This window comes from Oryx dammah, unplaced genomic scaffold, assembly GCF_014754425.2.
Source record: "Oryx dammah isolate SB20612 unplaced genomic scaffold, SCBI_Odam_1.1 HiC_scaffold_12, whole genome shotgun sequence".
NCBI classification, from domain to species: Eukaryota; Metazoa; Chordata; class Mammalia; order Artiodactyla; family Bovidae; genus Oryx; species Oryx dammah.
Genome location: NW_024070196.1, coordinates 70,099,175 through 70,114,795, shown reverse-complemented (window position 1 = coordinate 70,114,795; position 15,621 = coordinate 70,099,175). Strand labels below are relative to the sequence as shown.

The 15,621-nt window shown below is 60.1% G+C and overlaps 1 protein-coding gene across 1 annotated transcript; it reads right to left on the bottom strand.

Annotated features, from left to right (window-relative positions):
* Positions 1–655: 655 nt before the first annotated feature.
* SLC2A11 (solute carrier family 2 member 11) lies at positions 656–15,260 on the bottom strand. Its single transcript, XM_040251173.1, has 12 exons — positions 14,824–15,260; positions 11,324–11,422; positions 9,647–9,807; positions 6,565–6,689; positions 4,919–5,048; positions 4,294–4,442; positions 3,099–3,286; positions 2,875–2,985; positions 2,304–2,405; positions 2,135–2,210; positions 1,754–1,881; positions 656–1,547 (listed from the first exon to the last, which is right to left on the bottom strand). The coding sequence occupies exons 1-12, from the start codon at positions 14,902–14,904 to the stop codon at positions 1,347–1,349; spliced, it is 1,551 nt and encodes a 516-aa protein (XP_040107107.1). The 5' UTR covers positions 14,905–15,260; the 3' UTR covers positions 656–1,346.
* Positions 15,261–15,621: the final 361 nt, after the last annotated feature.

The following is a 15,621-nucleotide window of genomic DNA, read 5'->3' as shown; positions in this document are numbered from 1 at the left end:
GTGCAGCGCGGGAAAGGGATGACCACATAGAGCAGAGAGTGGATACATGTCACCATACATCTGTAGACCCACAGCATGTACAGGAGAGAAAATTAGCATGGAAAATATTAGCGTGGAAAAGTAGCTAAAAATTAGCATGCAAAATACAGAGGAGAAAACCCCAGTTTAAACCATGGACTTTGGATAATAATGACATGTCAACATAGGGTTGTGGGTTAGAGGCTGTGCATGTATTGGGGCCAGGGGCATACGGGAAACCCCTGTACTTTCCTCTCCATTTTGCTGTCAAATTAAAACTGCTCAAAAAAATTTTTTATTAAATAATGGGCAAAAGATTTGAACAGATTCTTCACTAAAGGAGATCTGTGAATGGCGTGCCATTTGTATTAGTACATAAAAAGATGCTCAACGTCATTACTCATCAGGGAACTCCCACAGTTACACCACGAGGTGCCACTACACTCAGCAGGATGGCTGGATTGAAGAGACTGAGGATGCCAAGTGCTGAGGAGGACTGGAGATTCTAGAAGTCTTGTGGATGGCTAGTGGGAATGTAAGACAGTATCATCAGTCTGGAAAAGTTCTTCTACAGGTAAACACGCATTCGTTATTAAACTCAGCAATTCATTTACCCAAAAGAAACGGCACATGTCTATACAACTTGTGCAGGAATGTTCACAGCAGGTTTATTCATCGTGGCCAACAATTAGAAACAGTCCAAATGTCCACAAACAGGGAAATGGGTTACCAAATTGTGGTACATCCATACAGTGAAATACGACTCAGCCACACAAGGGGATATGCCCTGCTCCATGCAACAATATGCATGAACCTCAAAGACTTTATCTGGAGCAAGACCAAACATAGCCGCATGCACACAGTGTGGGATTTTGTCAAATGGTCTGAAAGAGAAATCTGACTTCCAGTGACAGAAGGCAGGTCCGAGGTTGGCGGGGTGGGTACTGATCACAAAGCAGCAGGAGGGATGGCGTGAGTGGTCTCCCTGGGTCGTGGTGTGGTTCACAGGTATGCACATGTGTCAAAACTTGTGGGATGTACACTTGTGGGTGCATTTATTCTATGTAAATTACACCTCAATAATTTGATTAAAAAAATCAATTCCTCAGAAAATCCTTTGGTGACCACGCCCCTCTCAAAGGTTTCACAAGCTGTATTTTCTTCCCCTGCGTTTCTGAGTTTGTCATTGTTGATTTCCTGCCGACAGCCTCCAGACACGGGGCGCCAAGAGGCCCCTGAAACCATCTCTCTGAGGCTGAGCACCAGGCCTGCACACCGAGGGGCTCCACAGGAGTGGGAGGGCCCGGGGCTGGCTCCCGCCGGCCGAGCTACAGCTCCGTGGACCGGACGACCTCAGGGCCAGCCCACGCTGGGCCTCGGCTCCTCCCTGGGAAGTTGAGTCTGTGCAGCTCCTCTGAGATCTCCACGAAGCTCTTGCCTCTGGTCTCGGGGAGGAAGATGCCCGAGTACACGGCCGCGCAGACGCAGACACAGAGGAAAGGCACATAGATGAAGTGGGACAAGCCCTCCTGGAGGTTGCAAGAGACCCGAGGCCTGCTGTGGCCCATGGAGCCCCCGCGGCACGGGGCCCCGAGAGGGCCTCCGCCCTCTTGGCTCAGGTGAGCCCCTCCCCCTTCAGGCTCCCACTCCCTGGATGGATGGAGCCTCCCTGGGGCGGGGGTTCTCACACCACAAAGGCAGGGCCCCCCACCCCGGGGGGCAGGGGCAGGCCTACCACGAGGAAGGGGAACACCAGGCCCACTAGGAAGAGCATGGTCCACATGAGCGCCCCGCAGACCATGTAGGCAGCAGGCCGGGCCATCTGGTCAAACAGCTCCGTGGCCAGGATCCCCGTCACCCCGGCTGGAAGGGGGAGTAGGGACGGGGGCGCTGCCAGTCAGGGCTCCCTGGCCTGCCTCACCCCACCTTGCCCCCCTACCACACCAAGAAAGTGGGTCCCCGCAGCCTTCCTCCAGCCACGCCCTCCCAGAAGCCTGTACCAGGTGGGGGTGAGGGTGTCAGGGTTAGGGTTAGGCACACCCACTCATCCTTCACGCAGACACCCCTGGTCCTTCAGCCGGGCCCAGAGGAGGGAGCCCCCGGGGCCCCAACTCACCAGGGCCGATGCCAAAGCTGAGGATGAAGGCGAAGATGCAGGCCATGGCCAGGTAGGGCATCCAGGAGAAGGAGCCCTGCGGCAGGGGCAGGGGGAGGGGTGAAGGGAAAGTGGGCGGGGCCCAGTCTCCCCCACCCCACCCCACCCCCTCACCAAAGGGCCCAGCTACCTGGAGGCACAGGGCCACCGTGAAGACGCCCCCCCAGCAGGTCATCAGGCCGTAGCCCCCTGTCAGCAGCACCCGCCGGCCCGCCCTCTCAATCGCCAGGCACTGCGAAGGGAAGGAGCCCTGGCTGACTCACCGCTGCAGCCCGGGTCAAGGGCCGCTAGGCCGCCGGCCCGCAGTGGACAGGGGCATCACGCAGAAGCTGGGGAAGGGGTGGGCGCGGTGTGCCACTTCGCGGATTAAGATATTATTAATTTTGCAGAGGGCCGCGGTCGCTCAACACCCATTGGGTTTCTCCATCTCAAAATGGCGGTGTGAGCACCTGGCAAACAGCAGGTGCTCAATAAGTGCTCGCTCGCTCCCTGCATTTTAACACAGTGGCCTGAAGTGGAAGTGCCTTAGCTTGGAGGCCTGTGGTGCCTGGAGCCTTAGCACCCCGAGGGTCTCCACCCCGGCAGTCTGCACCCTGAACGTGAGCACCCCGACGGTCTGCACCCCCAAGGTGAGCAGGGGTGCTCACCCCCGAGGGTCTGCCGCAGGGCTAGACGCAGGGGGTCAGCCCCAGCAGACTCACGCTGAGCAGCGTCGCCAGCAGCTCGCAGCCCCCGGTCCCGATGGCCGCGTACTGGATCTTGTCCTGCGGGATCCCTGCCTGGCTGAACACGGCCGACGCGTACGCGTACATCTGCGGGGAGAGGGGCCGCTGCGCGCCGGCTCCCGTCGCGCCCGGCAGCGGCTGCCCCGGCTCCCAGCTTTCCCCGCCCGCTCGCACTCCCGGGCCCCGCACGGCCGGCTCACCGCGTCGTTCCCGCACAGCTCCATGGCTCCGCCCAGCACCACCAGGCTGGCCACCTGCCGCCGCAGCGCGCGCTCCCGGAACAGCTCCCACGGGCGCCGCGCGCGCCCGCCCCGGCAGACGGCGCGCTCCTGCTCCAGCTCGGCCAGCTCGCCGGCCAGGTCCGCGGGGCCCCGCAGCCGCTGCAGCGCTGGAGAGGGGGAGGGGAGGATGGGGAAGGATGGGGGAGGGGAGGGGGGAAAAGAGGGCAGGAGACGGAGAGGAGTGGGGCAGGAAAGGATGGAGGAAGGGGAGGGGAGGGGAGGGCCGGGGGAGGAGGAGGGACAGAGTCCCCAGCCTCTCGGTGGCCCCCATAGTGAGCTCCCCACACCCCGCTCCGGGTCACTTCACAGCCCCACGGACCAGAAAGGCTTTAAGAACCCCGCTGGCCTGCGGGTGCCTCACACAGGACGCAGCTGTGGCCGGTTGCCACTGCCGCCTCTGCTCTCCAGGGGTCCCCGTGCCCACGCAGCTCCTGGGGTTGCGGTATTTGGCAGCTGCTCCCACTAAGTGGGCGTGTGCACGCCGCCCCTTGGCTCTGCCCCCTGACTCACTCTGGGCTGCAGGGTTAGCCCAGCTGGGACGGTCCTAGATCAGCCCATGCCCCGCTGACCCTCAACAGTGACCAAGATGAGCAAAACCGTCAGCAAAAGCAGGCTGGGCTGGCTAGCCCTCGCTGACCCTGGCACCCTGGGCCAGCTGGGCTGAAATTAGCAGGGTCGTTCAGCCCAGCCCAACAAGTGAATGAGTAGAGGAGGCCGCCGTAGAAGATTGCTGTTTTAAGCCGGAGGTTTGGGGATTGCTCCTTGGGCATCCTTACTGTGGCCTTGGCTAGCAGGTGAGACCACCAGCCTGGCTGACATTAGGCCCTTGAGCCCTTGCTCAGGGTTTTATCATCTTGCCTGTGGCGGGGGCGGCGGGATCTTTCTTCACACCCGCCTGGGGCTTCCCAGATGGCAGGGGCTGGGTCTGTTCCCTCCCACTGCACTGCCACTCAGGATAGGCCCCTGATAAAGAGCGTCGAAGTGACGGATGAATGATGAAATTAAGGCACAGAGAGAGCAACAGCTTTTCCCACGTGAGAAGGAGGACCTGCACGCTCTGGCCACATGTGCCCCATCGCCAAGCGTGGTCCGGGGGCCCAAGCCAGAGGCTCACCTGCCCGACAGGCCGCAGGGTCTCCACAGTCAATGAGCAGGTAGCGCGGGCTTTCAGGGAGCAGGGGCAGGGAGGCCAGCTGGAGGGCCCCGGGCACCAGGCAGCTGGCCAGCAGCAGGGGCCAGGCCTGCGGGCCACCCAGGAGCTCCCTGGGGAAGATAGGAGAGGCTGGGCCAGCACCACCTGGCCAGAGCCCTGTTCCCTCCTGCCCCCGAGGGCAGCATCCACGTTCCCCTGTGCCTCCTCCTAGCCAGCTCTGGGTCAGACACCCAGCTAGGGACCCACGGCAGGGCAGGGCCATGGCCTCCGCTATCCCTGGCGACTCCTCTCTCCAGGGCTCTCCCCAGGACACCAGGTTCTGCCCTCGCCTCTCTTTTCTGGGACAAACAGTACACGCTCCCTTTCAAAGCCCAAACCTGCCCCCTGTCCTCTGTCCAGACTTGTCCCTGCTGCCTGGTCCTTCGGGGCTGGAAGAGGCTGACAGACAGCACGCTGGCCAGAAGCCCATGGGCAGCTTTCAATGCCTTCATCCAAGGAAGCCACGTCTGAACCTACTTGGGGGTAGGGGGAAGTTTAGGCTGCCCTCTAACCACTCAGTGTGTGTGGGGTAGGGGGCGGCGTGTACCTGAGTCCAACCACCTGACCCATCACGAGCCCCACGGCGGTGAAGATGGCGGAGGTCATGGCCACGGCCCCTCGGAGCTCCTTGGGGGCGCTCTCCCCCAGGTACATGGGCTGGACGTTCATGCCTACACCTGGCCGTGCAGGGCGACGGTCAGCCGCGGGCCAGGCCTCCAGGTTCCTCCCTCAGCCTGAGCGCTCTGGGGGTTCCTCCCCCCTTCACCCCCCTCCCCGCCGTCGGGCAGGAAGGACTCCAGTCCTTCCCCAGGACTCCCAGGAGAGAAGCCCTGGTTACCCTTGGGGCGTGGGAGGGGTGGGAGGGAGCCAGCACCCATCAGCTGTAGGCTGTCCCCCTCCCACCTGCCCCAGGGAGGCCCCCGGCACCCAAGCACTCCATGGGGCGCCGGGACGGGCAGGCGCCCCCCTGCCCACCCACCCCAGAGGGTGACAGCTGGCAGTGCTGGGGCACCATTCGTCTGCCAGGGAACACGGCTGGGGTGCTCCTGCAGCCCTTCCCTGCCCTCAGGTCGGGAAGCAGGCCCCCGACAAGGCCCTGCCTCTCTGAGCACTGGCTGGGGGAGCTGAGAGGAGGGGGTTGCGCTGATGGCCGGAAATTCTCAGAGGTACCCTACTCTTCCTGCAGACACTGAGGGAGGGGTTCCTTCTGCGCTAGGAACTCAGGACACAAAGGCACCGTCTGACCTGGCCCCTCCATCCCTGAGTGTGGGCTGTTGTTAGTGACTCGCTTCGTGGCAAAGCTGACGGTGTGGGACTCCTGAGATCAGGCCATAAGCCTCCCCGGGACTCGTTCCTTGCGGGCCCACACACAGGCATGCGTGCCTGTGCGTGCACACACACACACACTCACACACACGGGCTCTCTGCCATCCATCACTTCCCCTGGAGGAAGCCAGCCACCATGCTGCGCGGACACTCAGGAGCCCTGCTGGGAGACCCGTGCAGGCTGGGGAGCGCAGCCCCCGGGAAACAGCACACAAGGCCGACAGCATCTCAGCAGCAGGCCCACCAGCCACGGCCAAACCTCAGCTGACCGCAGCCCCGCCTGTCACGTTACAGCCTTCCGAGCGGCCCCGAGCCAGGACCCCGCAGCTAAGACACTCTGGGTTCCTCACCCATAGAAACCGCGAGTGGATCAGTGTTGCTGGCTTTAAGCCATTGAATTGTGGAGCGCTTTGTGTCACAGAAATAAACACCTAATAAGACAAGAGTACCCGGCTGTATACACAGTGGGGCGTCGAGGCGACTGATGATGGCGCCCCTAAAAGCCCAGGTGGACACGCTCAAGATTCTGCTCCACACCCCACCCCTGCAGGAGCCCGAGGTCCCTGGCAGGCTCCTCGGCTTCTGTAGGGATGACCAGAGGTCTCCTCCTACATGCCTCTACACTTTGACCGCCAGGAAGCTCCCAGCTTAGCCTTCTGGGGATGTCTGTCCTCCCAGCCCTGTAGAGCGTTTCCATTTTTTCTAGATCCACTTCAACTGTCTAGTTATATGAGCCTTTTAAGATAAATCGAGTAAGTCATTCTGAAAAAAAAAAAAAAATGGTGAGCACGCCTGGAAAAGAAATCATTGAATGACAGGAATACGGGGCAACGGGAAGGAAAGGCGACCCCCAGGCCCACTCCGTGCCTGCGCTGATGCCCACGAGCAGTCTTCCCAGCATGATCATCTCGAAGGAGCCTGCTCTGCGGCTGAAGCCAAACAGCGCTGCGGCGGCCAGCACGAAGACGTTGTTCACCAGCAGGGACTTCTTCCTTTGGGAAGCAGAACACAGGCGAGGCAGGCTCAGGTTCAGTGCCAAGGACGACCCCTCTCCCCCACAGGGACCCCTCCCTGCATCCACAGCCAGCCCTGATCACGCCCCTGTGTGTGTGTGTGTGTGTGTGTGAGGAGTGTGAGCTGCCTGCACAGAAGTGATGCCAGCCACTGCAGCTGGGGTCGCCCATGGGATGCCCCCAGGGGCCAACCCCCAGCCCCAATGGGTGCCTGCTAAGTTGCTTCAGTCGTGTCTGACTCTTTGCAACCCCATGGACTGTGGCCCGCCAGGCTCCTCTGTCCATAAAATTCTTCAGGCACGAATACTGGAGTGGGTTGCCATGCCCTCCTCCAGGACATCTTCCCGACCCAGGGATCGAACCCTGGTCTTCTGCACTGGCAGGTGGGTTCTTTACCATCTGAGCCACCAGGAAAGCCCCCCGTCCCCAGCATACCCCAGACTACTGTCCTTTCTGCCTCCACCACAGCTTGAATGGACAGAACTCGTATTTCATGGGTTTATCCCTACAGACCGAGCAGCACTCTCCTCAAAGCCCTTTGTAAAGCAAGTGCCTGACATCTGACTTCTCAGACCCAGTGAAAGCCGGGAAGGGAGGGAAGGGGAGCCAGGTAACCTCCCGCGCCCTCCATTCATTAGTCACTGCCCAGAACAGGACATCTGGACGGCCCCTGCCCAGCTGGCTCAGCGGGACAGACTGGCAAACTGGGAAGGGGGCACTGGGCACGTCAGCAGCTCCTCCGATAGGAGGCGTTGGCTCTGGGCTCCTGACACGGCACTCGGAGGCGCCATCCTGAGGTCACCATGAGAGCTCACAGGAGAGCCTGCCGCTCAGGTCCTGATGGGGAAACGGGCCAGACGCGGCTTGTAATTTTAAAAAAAGAAAAGGATGGGGAAGACCTCAGATGGTTCTTTCCAGTTTGGAGGCAGCCTGTCCCTCGGTGGGTGTCGTGACCTGACACCCACCCAGGTGATCTGCAAACCAGGGTCCTGTGAGGGGAGTGTTTTCTACTGGCCCATCAGCAGTGGGCCAGTAGTCAGACCAACTGCCAGATGCTCTGCCCTTCGACCCTTTAGACTGGGAAGACTGTAGTGCTGAAAGTGCCTCCAGAGAATCAGAATGCAAGACCTCGGACTTTGCAGTGAAGCCACAACTTCAGTGAATTATTATCTTCTTAACCTGAAATACTCCCCCTGGTAGCGGAGAAACATCAGACTGGGGTGACTGGCTGTTGTTTTAGCCAGCTGAGTCCTGGTTTTCTGTTGCTTGCAGTTGATGCTTCTGTTAAATAGCAAACACAACGTCTTATGCACGTCTGCTTCTGACAGTGGCGGTTACCTCAGTAACGGTGGACGGGAGCCCATGGCACCTGGCGTCATCTCAGGAGCCTTGCGGTGCAGGAGCTGGTTGCCTCAGAGGGTAGAGCCTGCTAAAGGGCCCAGGCCAGCAGGACTGTGGCACCCACTCCAGCGCAAAGACTGGGGTCACCCCGGTGGGCAGAGTGCAGCCCCTAGACGCACTGACCCGAAACCGGCCTGGGAGACGGGAGCATGGACGTCAGCGAGGTGGGCGACAGCGTGAGCGGCTCCAAAACCCCAGAGCAGACCCGTCCCTTGTTTCCAAGGCTTGGGCTCTAAACTAAATTCAGCTGCTAGCTTCCTTTCCCTTGGTTACTCTGTCTGTCCCCTTTGTTCGTCTCTCTTCCCGTGAGAGGTCTTGAGGGCAGTTAAGTTTACCATCAGCGTGTAGACGGCGGGACATTGAGAGGGCTGCAGGGCTGGCAGGCTGGCCGCCTCGTGGAAACCCCGCCTGCGGGCAGCTCGGCTCGGTTGTGTCGGCGCTGGTGGCCGTGGCGAGGCAGTGCCCTGGGCAGGCTCAGGAAGGGGACCGGGTACCATGAAGTGGCGAGCCGAAGATACAGGAGAATGGTCCTGACGCGTGCTGGGCGGCCTGGCCGGCCAAGGAGGGGATGGTGGGAGCCTGGCCTGCCTTCCCCCCTACCGTCTCGGCCAGTAACAAGCCGTCTCTCAGGACTCTGAGCCCGAGTGCAGACGCTGCAGTCTCAGTGTGGCCGGAGCTGATGCACTCAAGGCGACTCCCGCCCCAACCCCCCAGGAGAGCCCAGGCTGCAGGCCCGCCCTCCGTACCCTCCGAGCTCTCACAGTGTTCCACGCCTCAGAGTCTGTCTCCTGCTTGCGACCCAAGAGCTGCCTCAGGTGGATACAAAGGGGGCCTCGGGGAGAAAGCTCCTATTCATGGTCCGTCTAGTCAAACCCATGGTCTTTCCACGAGTCATGTGTGGACGTGAGAATTGAACCATGAGGAAGGCTGGGTGCCGAAGAATTGATGCTTCTGAACTGTGGTGCTGGAGAAGACTCTTGAGAGTCCCTTGGACTGCAAGGAGATCCAACCAGTCCCTCCTAAAGGAGACCAGTCTGGGTGTTCATTGGAAAGACTGATGCTGAAGCTGAAGCTCCAATACTTTGGCCACCTGATGCGAAGAGCTGACTCATTGGGAAAGACCCTGATGCTAGGAAAGTTGAAGGCAGGAGGAGAAGGGGATGACAGAGGATGAGATGGCTGGAGAGCATCACCGACTCGATGGACATGAGTTTGCACAAATGCCGGGAGTTGGTGATGGGCAGGGAGGCCTGGACACGGCTGAACGAGCGTTGCGTTGTGTTCCATTGCGTTGCATTGCGCTGCGCTGCGCTGCCCTGCGTTGCGCGGCGTTCCCCTGTCAGACGTGGGTCCTCCCTCCCTCCCAGCGGGGACTTTTCCTCTCCCATGTCCCCGGGAAATGTGGGCTTCTCAGTGACGCGGCAGGCAGAGCCGGGGCCGGTGCAGAGCTGACCCAGGCCTGGGCCCACCCCTCAGCCCGTGGGGCAGGATGCCCCTTGTTGAGAGGCACTTGGGGGTCCATGGGAAGCACTCACCTTCCCAGCGTGACAGCCAGGGGCCCAGCGAGCAGCGCTCCCAGGAGGCCCCCGAGGGGATACAGGGACACGATGAGGGACCACACGAGCAGGACCAGGTGGTCGGGCAGCGGCTGGCCGGTTCGCGTCCTCCATGTCTCATTGGTGAATTCCTGAATGTGCTGTGGACACAGATGCCGGTCAGCACCCCCCCACCCCGGGGTGGGGGCTCCCCACAACAGGCCTTCTCCCCCAGACCCTACCCCCGCAGGGCAGGCAAGCCTCCCCAGCCCCCTGCCCACTGTTGAGGGGACAGAACTCCCCTGAGTGCAGGGCGCTGTGCCGTGTGTCCGGGAGCTCAGAGCTGGCCAGTGTCTATGTGGCCCCTCTGAGCCCAGGATCAGCCCCGTCTCTCCCCCAATCCCACCTGGGCCGCATCAACAGCCTCCCCGACAGGCCAGCTTTCTGATCGACTTGGCCGTCGGCGAGCATCAGCAGGGTATCAGAGAAGCCGGAGGGGCGTTGTCCCCCAGGCTCTGTTCCTGGATGGGAAGTGAGTTCGCTGACAGCTGCTCTCTTGCACCCTAACCCTAACCCCGAAGGGACGGGAGGGCCCCAGTTCCATCCTGGGACCTTTTTTCCTGCAGCCCCAGCTATGTGACAGGACACATAGTGGGTCAGAGGCGGCTTCTATCACTGGGGCTGAGAGATGCCGCCTTTCCACAGGCACTCGATGAGCATGGGCACAGCCCTGGCGAGCTTGCTGGGGACTCAGAGATGATGGGGCCCCGAGAGGGGACCAGCAGGAGGCTGAGTCCAGCTGGGAGCTTGCTGAAGGAAGGCTTCAAGCAAGTGATGGCATCTGGGTGGCTCTTGAGGGGCTTCTGCAGCGAGGGGCAGCGAGGGCTTGGCCCAAGTGGGGTGTCTGTGTTTAACTGCTCTGGGCACGGAGTTGGGGAAATCAAGGCAGGAGACAGGTGGACAAGTTCGGACCCCAGGAGGCCTTGGACTTCAGGTAGACGTGTGTGTGTATTGGTTTCTCAGTCATGTCTGACTCTTTGAGGCCACATGGACTGTAGCCCACCAGGCTCCTCTGTCCATGGAATTCTCCAGCTAAGAAGACTGGAGATTCCCCTCTCTGGGAGATCTTCCTGACCCAGGTCTCCTGTAGTGCAGAAAGATTCTTTATCATCTGAACCCCCAGGGAAGCCCTCAGGTAGATGAGTCTGTCCTTAATCCTACAGGCACTGGGAGTCACAGAAGGTTTCTGAGCAGGGCATTTGTTTGATCAGACTTGAGAGGACCTACAAGGGGAGAGGCTGAAGGCAGGGAGGCCAGTGGGGAGGCGGGGCGAGCGATCCTGGCAGGAAAGATGGGTCTGAACTAGGATCATGGCAGAGACCCAAGCCAGAGACAGTCAGGAGAGACTTGGTGTTTTTCCAGGAGGGAGGGCAGAGTCAGGGGGGACCTCCTCCCTGGGAGCACAGGGGGAGTCGTCTGCTGACATCAGAGACATAGGAGCACGTGTGAGTTTCAGGGGGTACTGCAGAGCTGGATTTGAACTCGCAGGGCCTGGGGAACAGCCCAGTGGAGGTGGAAGCGTGGGAGGAAGCTCCACCAAGCGTATGGCGGCCTGCAGATGCGATGTGGGCCGCTGTTGACGCTGGAGTGGTGACAGTGAGCACGCAGGGTACATACCAAGGTCGGAGCATTGATAATGGAGAGGTTGTAGCCGAACTGGAAAGTTCCACCAATACCAGCCGCACAGATGGTCAGGAGCAGGACCCTGCCCTGAGCCTGAGGAGAAAGGAGAGGACCCAGTGGCCGACGGCAGCTCCCACCTTCCCCCTGAGGGGCTGCAGCCCACCAGTCCCAGCATGGCGATCTGTCTGAAGCTGGCGGTGGCGACGTCCCCGCTTTGCAGATGAACAGAGGCAGAGAGGTGTTGCCTAGGCCAAACAGCACGGGGCAGGCAGCAGAGGTGCCCCTCGCCTTCTGCTCTGAGCCTGGGATCCCACTGCCCCTCGGCCCTGACAGCGTTTTCCTGAGATGGACAGCCATTCTCGGTCCCCTACCCCCAGCCTTGCCCAGCTGCCCCCCAGGCATGCCTGCTGTGGCTCAGGGGACAACACCCTGAGCTGGGGCCCCAGGGGAGTGGAGCTCTGTGAAGCTTCTTCACAGACAGGCTGGGCGCCCCCCTCTGTTAAGAGAAGGGGCCAGGTGGACCCACACGTGTGGGGACCTGGGCGGCACCTTGAGCCGCAGAGAGGAGCGGGAGCCCCGCTGACGCTGATGGCGACTTCCAGGCTGGGGGCAGCCGGTGTGCACACACCTGGTACAGCAAGAAGGCATCTTCTTGTCCTAGACAGGTGGGCGACTCCCCAAGGCACCCCCAGGAGGCTCGGTGCCCTGATGCCCCGTTGTTAGGTTGGTAAGCTTTCCTAGGCATTCACCATCTATTTAGAGTTTGCCTCTTATATATTTTAAAAAAATTTTTTTACACTTTTAAAAATTTACTTTTAATTGGAGAATAATTGCCTTACAATGTTGTGTTGGTTTCTGCGTGAATCAGCTCTAAGTATACCTATATCCCTTCCCTCTTGAGTCTCCCTCCCACCTCTCACTTAAAGATTTTTTTGATGTGGGTCATTTCTTTAAAGTATTTATTAAATTCGTTACAACATTGTTTCTGTTTTATGCTTTGGGTGTTTTATGCTTTGGTTGGTTTTTGCCGAGAGGCATGTGGATCTTAGCTCCCAGGGCCAGGGATCAAACCAGCACCTCCTGCGCTGGAAGGTGAAGTCTTAACCACTGGACCACCAGGGACATCCCCGTCTTGTCATTTTTGATTACGAAAGAGTATGTTCATTAAGGGGCTTCCCTGGTGCTGCAGCGGTAAAGAATCCGCATGTACTGCAGGGCATGCAGGAGACCTGGGTTCGATCCCTGGGTCAGGAAAATTCCCTGGGGGAGGGCATGGCTACCCACTCCAGTGTTCTTGCCTGGAGAACCCCATGGACAGAGGAGCCTGGTGAGCCAGTCCGTGGGGTTGCACAGAGTCGGATACGACTGAAGCAACTTAGCGCACACACACACACACACACACACGCTCATTAAATCTTTTGAAAGCTCAGCACACACTGAAGGTTCTCCACTCTCCCAAAGAACAGTGGCCTGCTTCCCTCAGATGTTTCACAAGACACAAAGTGGTAAACTGTTCAAAAATGGGATTGTTGATCTTTTCCCAGTAACTCTATACTACCTTTCATGTTCTGGCAAATTGTCTCCCAGGTATAAAGTACTGTGTCATATTTATCACTTTTTTTAATATTTAAATACAAGTTTCATGATAGAAGGATGTTTGGCTCAGGACTTCGTGAAAACTTTCCAGAGCCTGAAGGCTACTTACTCATTCATCCGTCGAAGAAGGAGTGCCTGACCCAGCCAGGAACTGAGCTGGGGGGCAGATACGGGACGGGGGCGCGGGTAGGGGCGATGGAGGGGTGGAAACAGACCGGCTTTCACCGGACGGTGAGCAACTGGGCTGGGGTGGGGAGGCGGGGGAATAGGCTCCCAGGGCAGGACCTTGCCCAAGATGTTGCCACCAGTCTGCGGGCAGGTCTGTGCCGGGCACCGTGGCCGGCCGCCAAGTTCCTATAAGGCTAAGTGACTTCCCCCCAAGCGGGAAGCCACAGACGGAAGCCAGGTGGGAACGCCAGAGTCCGATCCCGCTGGAGTCACGCGGAAGCTCCCTAATGGGCTGCCTGCCGTGAGAGTCTCACTGGGAGCGCAGATCCGCAGGAAGCGGCAAGCCACCCGATGAGAACCGACCCCATGTGGCAGGGCGGAGGCTGGCAGGTCGCCACGGCAGCATAAATTACTGAATTCCCTGAGACCGTGCACGGAGACCGCCTAGGCCTGCGGCGACTGGCCATGAAAGCCTTCAAACATTAGCTATGGTGGGGAGGAGTCATTCGGTGAGTAAGGAAGGCTTGCCCTCCCACTCTGGGCAATAAATCTACGGTTCTAGGTGCTGGGGATACAGCAGTGAACCAAAAGGACGAAATCCGGGATCTCACGGAACTTTCCTTCCAGCGGGGGAGTGGCGGTCAGTAACAAATGAACAAGGAAGTCACGTAGTGTGTCCGCTGGCAGAGACACGGGGGGGGGGGGCGGGGAGGGGGCGCGGAGTGGAGGGGGGCGCCCGCGCGAAGACCGAGGAGATGAGGGGAGGAGCCGTGCAGGGCTCTGAAGGGACTCCGCCGGGGGTTGGCCCTGGCGGGAAACCCCCAGGGACGCGGTGGTGGGCGGTGTGGACATGCTATTCCGGATGCCTGGCTCCCTGGGAAAAGCAGCAGGTGAATGGAGACGGAGTTTAGGGGGAGCGTGGAGATGAAGGTGGGAAACAGGCCCCGCACGGGGCGAGGAGCGGGTGCAGTGGCCAGGGGCTGCTGAGCCTGGGGGCGCTGTCCGGCCCGCACGAGAACCTAAGTGATGCTGTTGGAGGCCAGGTCCAGCACTCTGCGCCCCAGCCAGACCTTCGCCCGAAGCGGACCCGAGGGGAAGGCGAGGCGCATGTGCGGTGGGCGCTCGCGAGGCGGGGAGCAAGGCGCGCACCTTAACGCGCGCAGGCGCACAGGGCGTGAGGGGTGGGGGCCCCGCGAGCTGGTCTCCAGGGTCCGAGGCTATACGGGGGATGAGGCGGCTCGCGCGCATCCTCCATGCCCCCGTTTCTGCAGCTCCGAGGACCAGCCCGGGCCCACTTCTGCAGACCGAAGGGAGCTCCGATCCGGGGACTTCTCGCCCAACAAACAGCCTGCCTCCGACCCCCGCAGGTCTTGGCGGGCGGCTCTGATCAGCGAGCTCGGGACTCGCCCGAAATCCCGGCCCTGGTTCCCCGTGCGCTGCCCCGCTGCGGCCTCCGGACCGACGTTCTGCCGGTCCCTGCCGCGCCCTTCTGTGGACCTCCGCCGCCGCCCCTTCCGGCCCCTCTTCGGGGCCGCCTCTCACCTCCATCTGGCGCCCCCGGCCTCTGTCAGGTTCCGGGAGACCCCTGTCCCCGGGAGGTCTCCGTCCCCGGGCGCTCTGAGGCCGAGCCCTTGATTCTGCGCGGACATCCCCACGCTCCTCCAGCCCAGGTGTCCCCGCCCTTTTGCCGGAGGAGGGGCAGGATTCGGAGGGACGAAGGGCCGACCCACCAGTCTCTGGAGCGCTCTCATCTGTCCGTCTCCGGCAGAGCCGCGGATGGGAGAGCGGGTCTCGGGTTGCAGCCCAGGCATGCATTGTGTGCGAGGCCGCGCTGGCCCCGGAAACAGGATGAGCCCAGCCTAGCGGACTTTGTGAGGTGAGTAACTAGCGGGTCCGCTGGGTCGGATTAATCTTTCATTTCTTAGGGCTTCTCAGGTCCTGCGTGAATCCAGGAGGTCGATTAAGGTCAAATCGAAACCAGACCTGCCACAGATGCTATTTGTGGTCATGGAAACAGAGACCCGAAGGTCATCTGAGCGACGACGGTGACAAGACAGACCGCAAGCCACGATGCAGCATTCTTCTCGCTCCTGCTTGGGTTTATTTCGTTGCTCTGAACTTTTCAAGCGTCATGTAATTTTAAGGAAAAATACACAAGATAAAATATTCAGTTCAGTTCAGTCTCTCAGTCGTGTCCCACTCTTTGCGACCCCATGAATCGCAGCACGCCAGGCCTCCCTGTCCATCACCAACTCCCGGAGTTCACTCAGACCCGCGTCCATCGAGTCAGTGATGCCATCCAGCCATCTCATCCTCTGTCGTCCCCTTCTCTTCCTGCCCCCAGTCCCTCCCAGCATCAAAGTCTCCTCCAATGAGTCAACTCTTCGCATGAGGTGGCCAAAGTATTGGAGTTTCAGCTTTAGCATCATTCCTTCCAAAGAAATCCCAGGGCTGGTCTCCTTCAGAATGGACTGGGTGGATCTCCTTGCAGTCCAAGGGACTCTCAGGAGTCTTCTCCAACACCACAG

Bases quoted from the DNA above. Each gene is read 5' to 3' on its own strand.
- SLC2A11 (XM_040251173.1), bottom strand. From the start codon at position 14,904: ATGCCTGGGCTGCAACCCGAGACCCGCTCTCCCATCCGCGGCTCTGCC. The intron at 4,443-4,918 runs GTACACGCCGCC...TATCTTCCCCAG, and splicing joins GGTCAGGTGGTTGGACTCAG to GGAGCTCCTGGGTGGCCCGC. The intron at 1,548-1,753 runs GTAGGCCTGCCC...TGCAACCTCCAG, and splicing joins TGGTGTTCCCCTTCCTCGTG to GAGGGCTTGTCCCACTTCAT.